The sequence below is a fragment of the Panulirus ornatus genome, chromosome 67 (assembly GCF_036320965.1).
Source record: "Panulirus ornatus isolate Po-2019 chromosome 67, ASM3632096v1, whole genome shotgun sequence".
Taxonomy (NCBI): Eukaryota; Metazoa; Arthropoda; class Malacostraca; order Decapoda; family Palinuridae; genus Panulirus; species Panulirus ornatus.
In genome coordinates, this window is record NC_092290.1 from 10,724,183 (window position 1) to 10,736,470 (window position 12,288).

Below are 12,288 nucleotides of genomic sequence, written 5' to 3' on the forward strand. Positions count from 1 at the left end.
TGCTTTAATTTTCCCTAAAAAGGAGCAAAGGGGAGCCAAGTGAGGATTTTTGCCTGAAAGGCTCGGTTATCTATTCCTTACGCCACTTCGCTAACGCTGGAAATGTATATGTATGGGAAAAAATTATATGATACATATATATATATATATATATATATATATATATATATATATATATATATATATATATATATATATATATATATATATATAAATGTTGGAAAGGATCACAATTTTGCGCGTGATCAAGATATTCTCTCATGTGTCTCCCCTGATGATGTGATTATTTCACGAAAGTGCACTTGGGAACTTATCGTGTTTCATTTTCCCCGTGGACTCATAGGAATATATATATATATATATATATATATATATATATATATATATATATATATATATATATATATATATATATATATATATATATATATGCTTATCATCGTCATGCATAGATGTTATCGTTATTCATACGGCATCAAAAACTGGAAGAGGAAATGTACAGCCACGAGTTAGATCCAACAAGCCAGCCTGTCCCTTTACCTCTTGTCACGCTCTTTGAGAACGTGAGTCAGACTGAACCAGGGTCGGAGTCCCGTATGTGGTCTCTGGAGATGGTTCTGGCCAAGTCTTTTAAAACCGCCAGACGCGCGAGCACGCGCCATAATCGAACACACGCACTAGGTGTTTATGGATGTTTCGTCAGGTTTCGTTTATTTTTTTTAATTTTTAAGGTCCCTCTGCCTCTGGAGACAACGATCCCTCAGCGCTTGGTAACACAAGAAGAACCACCACCACCAGTTTGATAATCAGCCACTGTGGCGGAGGAGTCGCCACTCACTCGAACCCGGTGCCCTTCAACCCACCTCTCCTTAACCCCCACGTATCTTATCCCGGAAGTCCAACATCCACCCACATCCAGTGTTTACCTAATTCATTCAACATATTTAGCCTTGAATGTTGAGCAACGGCGTTATCATAACGTGGGGAGGAGGGGCTGTTTTGTATGAGGATAACTGAAGCTGTATGACTTTGCTAGGTTTACTTTACGAGGCACTGTACGAGAGCGAGAAAAAGAATATATATGATTGATGGCCATCTGAATAAATTAATCGAAAATGAAGAGAAGCCATCGTAACCTATAGTGAATTGTATATTGCGAAAATGATTACGTACATAGCGAACTTAGGATTGGCGGAATGCGTGCATAGTGCCATTGTACAAAGGCAAAGGGGATAAGAGTGAGTGCTCAAATTACAGAGGTATAAGTTTGTTGAGTATTCCTGGCAAATTGTATGGGAGGGTATTGATTGAGAGGGTGAAGGCATGTACAGAGCATCAGATTGGGGAAGAGCAGTGTGGTTTCAGAAGTGGTAGAGGATGTGTGGATCAGGTGTTTGCTTTGAAGAATGTATGTGAGAAATACTTAGTAAAGCAAATGGATTTGTATGTAGCATTTATGGATCCGGAGAAGGCATACGATAGAGTTGATAGAGATGCTCTGTGGAAGGTATTAAGAATATATGGTGTGGGAGGAAAGTTGTTAGAAGCAGTGAAAAGTTTTTATCGAGGATGTAAGGCATGTGTACGTGTAGGAAGAGGGGAAAGTGATTGGTTCTCAGTGAATGTAGGTTTGCGGCAGGGGTGTGTGATGTCTCCATGGTTGTTTAATTTGTTTATGGATGGGGTTGTTAGGGAGGTAAATGCAAGAGTTTTGGAAAGAGGGGCAAGTATGAAGTCTGTTGGGGATGAGAGAGCTTGGGAAGTGAGTCAGTTGTTGTTCGCTGATGATACAGCGCTGGTGGCTGATTCATGTGAGAAACTGCAGAAGCTGGTGACTGAGTTTGGTAAAGTGTGTGAAAGAAGAAAGTTAAGAGTAAATGTGAATAAGAGCAAGGTTATTAGGTACAGTAGGGTTGAGGGTCAAGTCAATTGGGAGGTGAGTTTGAATGGAGAAAAACTGGAGGAAGTGAAGTGTTTTAGATATCTGGGAGTGGATCTGGCAGCGGATGGAACCATGGAAGCGGAAGTGGATCATAGGGTGGGGGAGGGGGCGAAAATTCTGGGAGCCTTGAAGAATGTGTGGAAGTCGAGAACATTATCTCGGAAAGCAAAAATGGGTATGTTTGAAGGAATAGTGGTTCCAACAATGTTGTATGGTTGCGAGGCGTGGACTATGGATAGAGTTGTGCGCAGGAGGATGGATGTGCTGGAAATGAGATGTTTGAGGACAATGTGTGGTGTGAGGTGGTTTGATCGAGTAAGTAACGTAAGGGTAAGAGAGATGTGTGGAAATAAAAAGAGCGTGGTTGAGAGAGCAGAAGAGGGTGTTTTGAAATGGTTTGGTCACATGGAGAGAATGAGTGAGGAAAGATTGACCAAGAGGATATATGTGTCGGAGGTGGAGGGAACGAGGAGAAGAGGGAGACCAAATTGGAGGTGGAAAGATGGAGTGAAAAAGATTTTGTGTGATCGGGGCCTGAACATGCAGGAGGGTGAAAGGAGGGCAAGGAATAGAGTGAATTGGATCGATGTGGTATACCGGGGTTGACGTGCTGTCAGTGGATTGAATCAGGGCATGTGAAGCGTCTGGGGTAAACCATGGAAAGCTGTGTAGGTATGTATATTTGCGTGTGTGGACGTATGTATATACATGTGTATGGGGGTGGGTTGGGCCATTTCTTTCGTCTGTTTCCTTGCGCTACCTCGCAAACGCGGGAGACAGCGACAAAGCAAAAAAAAAAAAAAAAAAAAAAAAAAATTATTATTATTATTATTATTATTATTATTATTATTATTATTATTATTATTATTATTATTATTATTATTTTCATTATTATTATTATCATTATTATTATTATTATTATTATTATTATTATTATTATTATTATTATTATTATTTAACCACTGGACCCCTTTAATGATGCTCCTGCAACATTAAATTAAGACTGCGTTACAATCAATAGTAGAGACATGAGACTGACTTATGAGTGAGTTCTTTGACAATATCGTACCTTTCCTTTTATTTCTACATCTTACTTACAATGCCCTGAGGTCGTAGAGGGTGATTTCCCACTCGCGATGTAACCTCATTATGGTGTAGTCTAGTAACATCGATAAGACATAGGTGTACCATGTATGGTGGCGCTAGGTTGGTATGGCTGTACATGGACATTATGTATCACATGAATAAGGCACATTTTCCCCCTGCTATGGTTCATGTACCCTCGGAAACCTGTAATTCAACAGTTCTTCAAAGACAAAGACGTAGCAGGTGACGACCACACTCCCGAAGTAGATTTAACCAGCCTTCTTGTGTAATCTAATCACATGTGACTTACACAGACGGCAGTTGGATGTTAGGCCATCCTAATTCTAACCATATAAATTATGTAGGTGTTTTTCGTTGAAAGCGCAGTTTGTTATTATTACACCTTACTCTTAATTTGTCAAACCAACTTGTTTTGATGCACAGTGTCTTTGCTAAGAGCTAAAGTCAACCTAGGCAACATTGTTTTTACTGGAAGGAAGAATATGAACCTGGACATATAGAATGAACCATGGTTTAATTTATTGATTGTCAGCTTCACAGTTAAATGGTCGAACGGATAGAAAAATAGGTGAATGGATGGCTAAATGCATAGATAATTCCCTAACTCTTCACTATCGTTAATCGATAATGTCTTAAAGATTTAATCAAAGTATTAATGCAACAGTAACATAAGAAACAGAACATTTGTTGAAGGAGATTGCCACAAACACACACGCACAGACTCAAGTACTTTGTTTTGGGGGTAGCGGTGAGTTGGATGGAGTCCGATAGCGTCAATGAGATTAGATTTCTTCATTCAAATCTTGCCTCGATCCTACGTCCTGAATTTATCGACCTCACGTGATTACATTACAAAGTGCCTGAGTTTATTCCACCTAGGTTTATTTACTTTCATAGCAGTGATTTTTTATAAATGCGGCAAATGGAACCCATAGAACGTTGCCAGTCCCGGACTCAAATTCAGAGTTTTCGGCTACAGTCCCTCTCCTAAATCTTCTATGTTGCATACCCGTAGATAAAAAATGAATGGACTGATTTGACAGCTAAACTGACAGTTTCTTGCACCATAAGATTTTAAAATTCCTCTATTCTGTTGTGCCTTACAGCAGCACGTTTGTGAGTTAAATAATACTTGATCGCTGTTTCCTGCGTCAGCGAGGTAGCGCCAGGAAACAGACGAAGACTGGCCCATCCACTCATATACACACACATATGTATACATGCCCCTACACGTACATATACATACATATACATATATACATATACATTCACATACACAGCCGTACTCGCTTGCCTTCATCCATTTCGGCGCCACCCCACCCCACAGGAAACAGCATCGCTGACCCCCGCTTCAGCGAGGTAGCGCCAGGAAAAGTCAAAAAAAGGTCACATTTGTTCACTGTCTCTAGCTGTCATTTGCAATGTACCGAAACCACAACTCCCTATCCACATTCAGGCCTCACAGACCTTCCCATGGTTTACCCCAGACGTTTCACATACCGGGGTTCCGTCCATTGACAAGCACGTCGACCCCGGTATACCATATCCTTCCAACTCACTCTATATATTGCGTTTTTATCGGTCATATCGTGTCTACCTCTTGACATCAAAACAATAACACTGCACTTGTGATAATGGTCATGTCGTAGATATGTGATATGTATATATATTTTTTTTTTGTTTCAAGTTCACAAATGTATGTAAATAATGTGAGGAGAGTATGTATGGACTCGCGATACTGAAATGAAGAAAACATGACCTAGGATATAGCTTTTGGAGATACCTTGTGAAGCTGCATCTCAACCAACTAACTAAGGTTAGGTGAGGGGTGAATGAGGGTGCAAACCTAACCTGATTGAACCCCCATCTAACCTAATCATCCAAAAGTCTTGTAGTTTACGATATCCAAAATTAGCTCCAATCAAGATGATGAAGGTAATAACACCCGGATATGGAAACAGAGCAGAGAAAATGGAGACGAAAATGCCTATAAAGAAAATGGACTTCAAAGGGAAAGATCCGGGTATAGGAACTCAGACTTGAGGAGATATGAAATGAAGACCCTGAAAGAGGATAGGTCCAATACTGAAGGCGTCAGCAGAACTTGGAGAACCAAAACCTCAAGTAAAAATGAATGGTATCTGAAGAAGGAAAGTAACGTAAACATGGCTGAGAGGACTTGGAGAAAAGATAACCCAACATTGAAGACGGTAGCGGGAACCGAAACACAGGAGTATAGAACCTGGAAAAAAAAAATTATCACCATGTCTCCACAATCACTACGCTACCTCCACCACCATCATCGGTCATCACCACTTCGCTACTACCACTTGGCATCAGTCACCACCACTACAATACCATTATCAGTCACTGTTGGTGGTAAAGATGTGTTTGTTGTGGGGGAGACCTAGCCAGTCACTCGCTAACGGTAGCGTTTTAAATATAATAGAAATTATCGGTCGTCTTCCATTTTCTACCATGATGGCGTGGGCCTTTTCCCTTTTCTACCTTTTCTACCATGATGGCGTGAGCGTAGATCTAGGCCCATACATTCCCTCTTGTAACCAGAATGAATTAACCACATAACCATACCCCTCCCTCCTACAATTCATGTAATTTAGAAAGTAAAATCTCATGAAAACGTCACATTATAATGACAAGAAAATGTTCTTAGCTCATTGATCTTTTTTTTAATATATATATATATATATATATATATATATATATATATATATATATATATATATATATATATATTCCTATGGGTCCACGGGGAAAATGAAACACGAAAAGTTGCCAAGTGCACTTTCGTGTATTGATCACATCATCAGGGGAGACACAAGAGAGAAATACAACAGTCAGATGATATACATCGAAGTGACGAAGCTAGGACGCCATTTGTTAAACATGTGATTGTCCAAAACATACAACGAGCGTTCATAAACTTCGATGTTTATCAACTGACTGTTATATTTCTCTCTTGTGTCTCCCCTGATGATGTGATTATTACATGAAAGTGCACTTGGGAACTTTCCGCGTTTCATTTTACCCGTGGACTCGTAGGAATATCTTGATCACGCGCAAAATTGTGATCCTTTCCAATATATATATATTGTATTTTCATTCACAAAAACTGTACGCCAATGCATAAATGTGTATACACAGCATTTGATATAAGAAGAGAGTGAAAGCTAATACTGAAAAAAATATGAAGAATATCGTGAGTGATGGCTGAGTCAGTCGACAGTTCAGGTTTCTTTTACAATCACATTTTCAACTTATACTGAGGGAGAGCAGTGCCGGAAAAGTTGCTGACTTGATGGTAAAAGAAGAGGAGAGGAGAAGAGAGGACTAGGCAAAGGGGAAAGTAATTCCTCAGCTCTCTCAAAAGTAAAAAAAATGTGGGCTGAGAGATCTGGAGAAGGCAACATTGTTATGACGGAAGAAGACGGCCTAGTTAGTTCTCTGATCTAAACAAGAATATGTATTTCTCTAGGACAAAATCTATATTCCCAATGTCATCCTATCAATATTATGTAGATTTAAGTCTTCTAATTTATTTCTTTTTTTGCTTTTATGAATCACAAGCCGAGAAATTCATTTTGATAATGATTTCAAGTGTTATCTGTTTCTCTAGTGGATTTTACATAGTTATTACCGAGTATATAATAAGCCATATAATATAATATATATATAATATATATATAATAAAGTGTAAAGTGTGTGGTAGAAGAAAGTTAAGAGTAAATGTGAATAAGAGCAAGGTTATTAGGTACAGTAGGGTTGAGGGTCAAGTCAATTGGGAGGTGAGTTTGAATGGTGAAAAACTGGAGGAAGTGAAGTGTTTTAGATATCTGGGAGTGGATCTGTCAGCGGATGGAACCATGGAAGCGGAAGTGGATCATAGGGTGGGGGAGGGGGCGAAAATTTTGGGAGCCTTGAAAAATGTGTGGAAGTCGAGAACATTATCCCGGAAAGCAAAAATGGGTATGTTTGAAGGAATAGTAGTTCCAACAATGTTGTATGGTTGCGAGGCGTGGGCTATGGATAGAGTTGTGCGCAGGAGGATGGATGTGCTGGAAATGATATGTTTGAGGACAATGTGTGGTGTGAGGTGGTTTGATCGAGTAAGTAACGTAAGGGTAAGAGAGATGTGTGGAAATAAAAAGAGCGTGGTTGAGAGAGCAGAAGAGGGTGTTTTGAAATGGTTTGGGCACATGGAGAGAATGAGTGAGGAAAGATTGACCAAGAGGATGTATGTGTCGGAGGTGGAGGGAACGAGGAGAAGAGGGAGACCAAATTGGAGGTGGAAAGATGGAGTGAAAAGGATTTTGTGTGATCGGGGCCTGAACATGCAGGAGGGTGAAAGGAGGGCAAGGAATAGAGTGAATTGGAGCGATGTGGTATACAGGGGTTGACGTGCTGTCAGTGGATTGAATCAAGGCATGTGAAGCGTCTGGGGTAAACCATGGAAAGCTGTGTAGGTATGTACATTTCCGTGTGTGGACGTATGTATATACATGTGTATGGGGGGGGGTTGGGCCATTTCTTTCGTCTGTTTCCTTGCGCTACCTCGCAAACACGGGAGACAGCGACAAAGTCTAAAAAAAAAAAAAAAAAAATAATAAGCCACAGCGAAGGTCAAAAGGAAAGGTGCTGGATTGTACTCGAGAACCATTACTGTATATCTCAGTACAACCAATCACCGCTAATACTCTTGTCATCACAGTACGACCAGTCATCATCGTTAAGCAATCGCCACAGTATAACCAATCCCCCATCCATCCTTATCCAATCATCACCGTACAACTAGTCGCCATCATGACCCCAATCGTCACAGGACGAACCAGCCGACATAATTACCCTGTCATCACGGTACAGTCCGTCATATCGTCACAATACCACCATTACCTCTTATCATCATAGTGTAACCAGTGCCCTAATCACCACCTCACACCCAGTCACCAACCTAGCCTTGTTACCACAATGCAGCCATCAATATCATCATTACCTTATCGCCATAATAGTCCGGAATTCTAATGCAATCACCATTACAAGTCAAAAACAACATAATGTGGTTAAATCATTTATATACTATTTTCTATAATGAACTGGAGAACACTGGAAAAAACAATTAGGCTATGGCGGGTATTTAATTGATATACAAACACTCAATTATGTAACTGTATCTCCAAGTAATCTCTTGCGTGGGCAGCTCCATTACGTAAAGCAAAAGTGTCTTCAGTTATTTGCCTAAATACATCTTTTTCATAGATTTTGAGACTAGAGAACATACTGAAATTTACATTCTGCGTAAAATAAGAAAATCTGATCAGAATATGCTTTATAGTATAATGCGTGTGCGAATTTCCTCTCGGTTACAATTGACCACAAACAAAGCAAAATTTATATTTTTACCCTCTTATCATTGCTTTTCTTCTCTTTACTTTATTTTAAGTCATTCAGAATGTATTATATACAAGTTAAAATGCAACAGAGGTACCCGGAGGTAGGCGCCATACAAGAAAAGGCTTGAGAGGAACATTTGTCGTAAGTGGATAATGGCCGTGATTCAGGGAAAGTTATAGGGAAATGGTGAGAAAAAAATATTATATACATATATATATAAAATCGAAAACAATATAAATTTACTTAAGAATAAGAGCAATGTTGAGCCATATATTGAAAGCGGCAGCTAAAGTTGCGTTCCTGGTTCTTCACGGAAATCCGGCCTGACGCTGAGGCTGTGTACAAGAACGCCACATGTGTGTAAACAACTTTGTGATGTTCACCACAATTCTCCACAGAAATATAGAATCGAAAGCAATATAGATTTACTTAAGGATAAGAGCAATATTTAGCCATATATTCAAAGCGGCAGCAAAAATTGCGTTTCTGGTTCTTCACGGAAATCCGGCCTGACGCTGAGGCTGTGTACAAGAACGCCACATGTGTGTAAACAACTTTGTGATGTTCGCCACAATTCTCCACAGAAACATAAAACTTCGGTCTAATTGGAAACAGAGGAGGTCCACGTAAACTTTACATGTTAAAGACAAGCTAAAGAAGCTGGGAGTGTAAGTTTTTAAGGACGTTAAGATATAGTTTGTGTAGGAAAGCAACAAAAATACTCTCGCGTAGAAAAACGTGCTGATTGTAAACCGTTTAGAATAAATGTTAGATTAACCAACATCATAAAAAATCATGTTGATAAGCTGCTCTGTATTAAGTATAATTTACATTATTAGTGTCAGTATTTTCTTCGATTCACCTCAGGGTTATAATCTTGTTGATGACCGAGTGGTTATTTTACCGATAGATTTTGTAAATATCGGCAAAGACGGGTCTAAAGTATTGATTCGACAATGCTGGTTGTCCTACTTATTAACACATAAACCCCAGACAACTGAATGTAAATACGAGACCATAAATCGTATTTTTTAAGCGCTGTAAAATTTAAGATAAGTTATACTATGAGAAGTTATACTATTTTCATGGGTACTGTGTAAATGTACTTGTTTAACAATGTACATTTACATTACTTAACCTTAAAAGTTCCCTGATCATAGTTCTCTTTATTGACTTACAGTAAAGGCTTGTCTCATTGAAATAACTTGGAAAAAAATACCTAGGCAACTTTCACATTTGCAACTCATCAGCTTAGGCTTAGTTTAAAAATTTGCTGAGGCGTTATCTCACTTCCCTTGGAGGAGAGGGATTTCTTTTTCTTGGCGAAATTAAACGTTAAAAGATTAGAAGGATTTGAATCTTTTAATATATATATCACAAAAATTTGAATGTGTTCTTGTACACATCTGAGCAGCTCGTGATTGTTAGGCATTTTACCCCCAATTTCATCCATGTCTAATGGGACCCCATATGCACATGAAAGGAGGGGCCAAATTCTAAGATGATATGTTCCCCAGTAAAACTTCAGCACATATCTTTACAGTGAGATGGCCCACAATGATTCACGGTGATCATATGTGTAGCTGATTTACTGGTGTACAGGATAGTTTTTGATTGTATGACTTTATATATATGTTGGATCAGTGTTTTTCTTTAGTTTTGAGAATAACTTTGCCTTCTTTCCAAATAAAGAAATATTATTTGCTTCAGGACTGGATTTTGCTTCTCTCTCTTGTTAGCCTAATTATATGTATGTACATATATGTGTATGTGCTGTCAGTGGATTGAACCAGGGCATGTGAAGCATCTGAGGTAAACCATGGAAAGTTTTGTGGGGCCTGGATGTGGAAAGGGAGCTGTGGTTATGGTGCATTATACTTGACAGCTAGAGACTGAGTGTGAACGAATGTGGCCTTTGTTGTCTTTTTGTAGTGCTACTCTGCGCACATGCGGGGGAGAGGGGGTTGTCATTCCATGTGTGGCAAGGTGGCGACAGGAATGAATAAAGGCAGCAAGTACAAATTATGTACATGTGTATATATGTAATTGTCTGTGTATGTATATATTTGTTGAAATGTATAGCTTCCTTGTGCCACCTCGCTAACGTGGGAGACAGCGACAAAGTATTGTAATAATAGATGATAAAAATTTCTGTTTTATTTCAGGCGTAAATGGTCGGAGAACATTGAAGGTTATCATTGTGTTTGATTGGAAGGTATGGAGGGAGATCAGCATGGTAGCCCAGAAGATACATCTGGCATCTCAGGTAAAATTGTAACTCAGAAAGATGATGGCATCAAAAATACAGGTGACATGGAGCCAGCAGTGGCTGCAGAAGAAGGCAGTTTTAAAACTCCTGTGAGCATAAAAACCACGACTCAAGATGAAGATAACTTTAAAGTTCCAGTAAATTTCCCATTCAAGAAACCTGTCTTTATCAAGAGGACTCAGAGATTAAACACAAAGCAAGAAGAAAGGAAGAGCAAATCAGAAGAGAAGCTAGAGGAAGGCAGAAATATAGTTTCTGAGGCATCAGGTATACCAAAATCAACCAAAACACCCCCTGCACTACCGGCAGTTGAGAAGAAAGTGCCAGTTCCTTATACGGTAGGTTTATTTATTTAGATACACATAATTTTTTTCATCTGTTGCTCCAGTGATAGGTTGGTTTTCTCATTTATAGCCACATAGTATTGCTTAACTTATTATCATGGTAATCATGAAATAATGCCTACCATTATGTATATTTCATATTCAGTGGTATAGATGGGAGCATAAGAAGATCTTCATACTTTGCTGGGTTTTATTATTGATTAATACTTTTATGATTTTTGTTTTAAAGGTTGGGTACAAGCTCAGGCAATAATTGTTTACACAGCTGGTCATGCATTTTGTTTTTGTTTGATATTGGTGTGTGAGAGGTTATGGTTAGAGGAAATGAAATAGATGAGGGTGAAATTTATGTTTGCAAGAAAGGCAAGACAAATTGGGTAAGGAAAGATGGAAAGTTGTGTGTATTTCATCGAGATGTGTTCAGGCTAATGTTTGGAAAGACAAAAGAAGGAAGTATCTGTGAAACATATAACCAGTTATGGAATTTATGTGAATACATTTTATTACTATGATGGAAAGATTTAGAATAAACCAAATAACTTTGAATGTGGAAAGTGATATTTGAAAATTTTCAAATACATTTATATTTTATCCCTTTATTAAGAAATCTGTCTGCTTTATATCTTTCCTCAGGAACCATCCTGGAGTGGCTTACCTGCTGCTGAGTATTCATTTGAGGTTATAAAGAATGGAACTATTGTTGATGTCATACCTTTGAACAAACCATTTTTAGTTGTCGGTCGCCTTGCTCAGTGTGACATTATTATGGAACATCCATCGTTATCACGGTGAGTTTCTAGTCATTCATCAGAATTCCTGTTTAGCCTCAGTAAATTCAACATATCATTAGGAAGAGGAATGAAAATATACAAAACTGATGTACAGTTACTGGATGAGTATTTACTTCACTGTCTCAGATTAATGCCAGAAGTAGTTATAATGTGCGTTCCACATACAAAAACTGTCCATGGTATTTTCATTATGTTAGCTCAAACATTTCTACTTTAAAGTTTCTAATAGTAGCTGCATGCAATAATGCACAGACTTCATGGGCTCATAGGAGTTGAGATAAGGTGCTTGGGAACTGTTGTATGATGTAGTTCCTCTGTTTCTGGAGTAGGGATTTTTTGGTAGCTGCTAAGACCTAGGCTAGTGGAGAGACAGTCATTGGGTTGACCTCCTATTATAAGTCTGGTATACTTATTATCTTCTGCTGC

General features: G+C 38.7%; 1 protein-coding gene across 3 annotated transcripts in view; it reads left to right on the top strand.

Annotated features, from left to right (window-relative positions):
- Positions 1-12,288, top strand: part of LOC139747145 (kanadaptin) — a 116,396-nt gene that overhangs the window by 68,906 nt on the left and 35,202 nt on the right. For 2 of the 3 annotated variants that reach the window (XR_011712324.1, XM_071659088.1), the window contains exons 1-3: positions 8,988-9,126; positions 10,624-11,065; positions 11,705-11,859. Coding sequence is in view for 2 of the 3 variants with exons in the window: in XM_071659088.1 (XP_071515189.1) it covers positions 10,676-11,065; positions 11,705-11,859 (545 nt within the window). In the remaining variant the exon portion in view is untranslated. Of the gene's footprint in view, positions 1-8,987; positions 9,127-10,623; positions 11,066-11,704; positions 11,860-12,288 lie in introns of those variants that run through there. The other variant, XM_071659089.1, reaches the window with a different exon arrangement.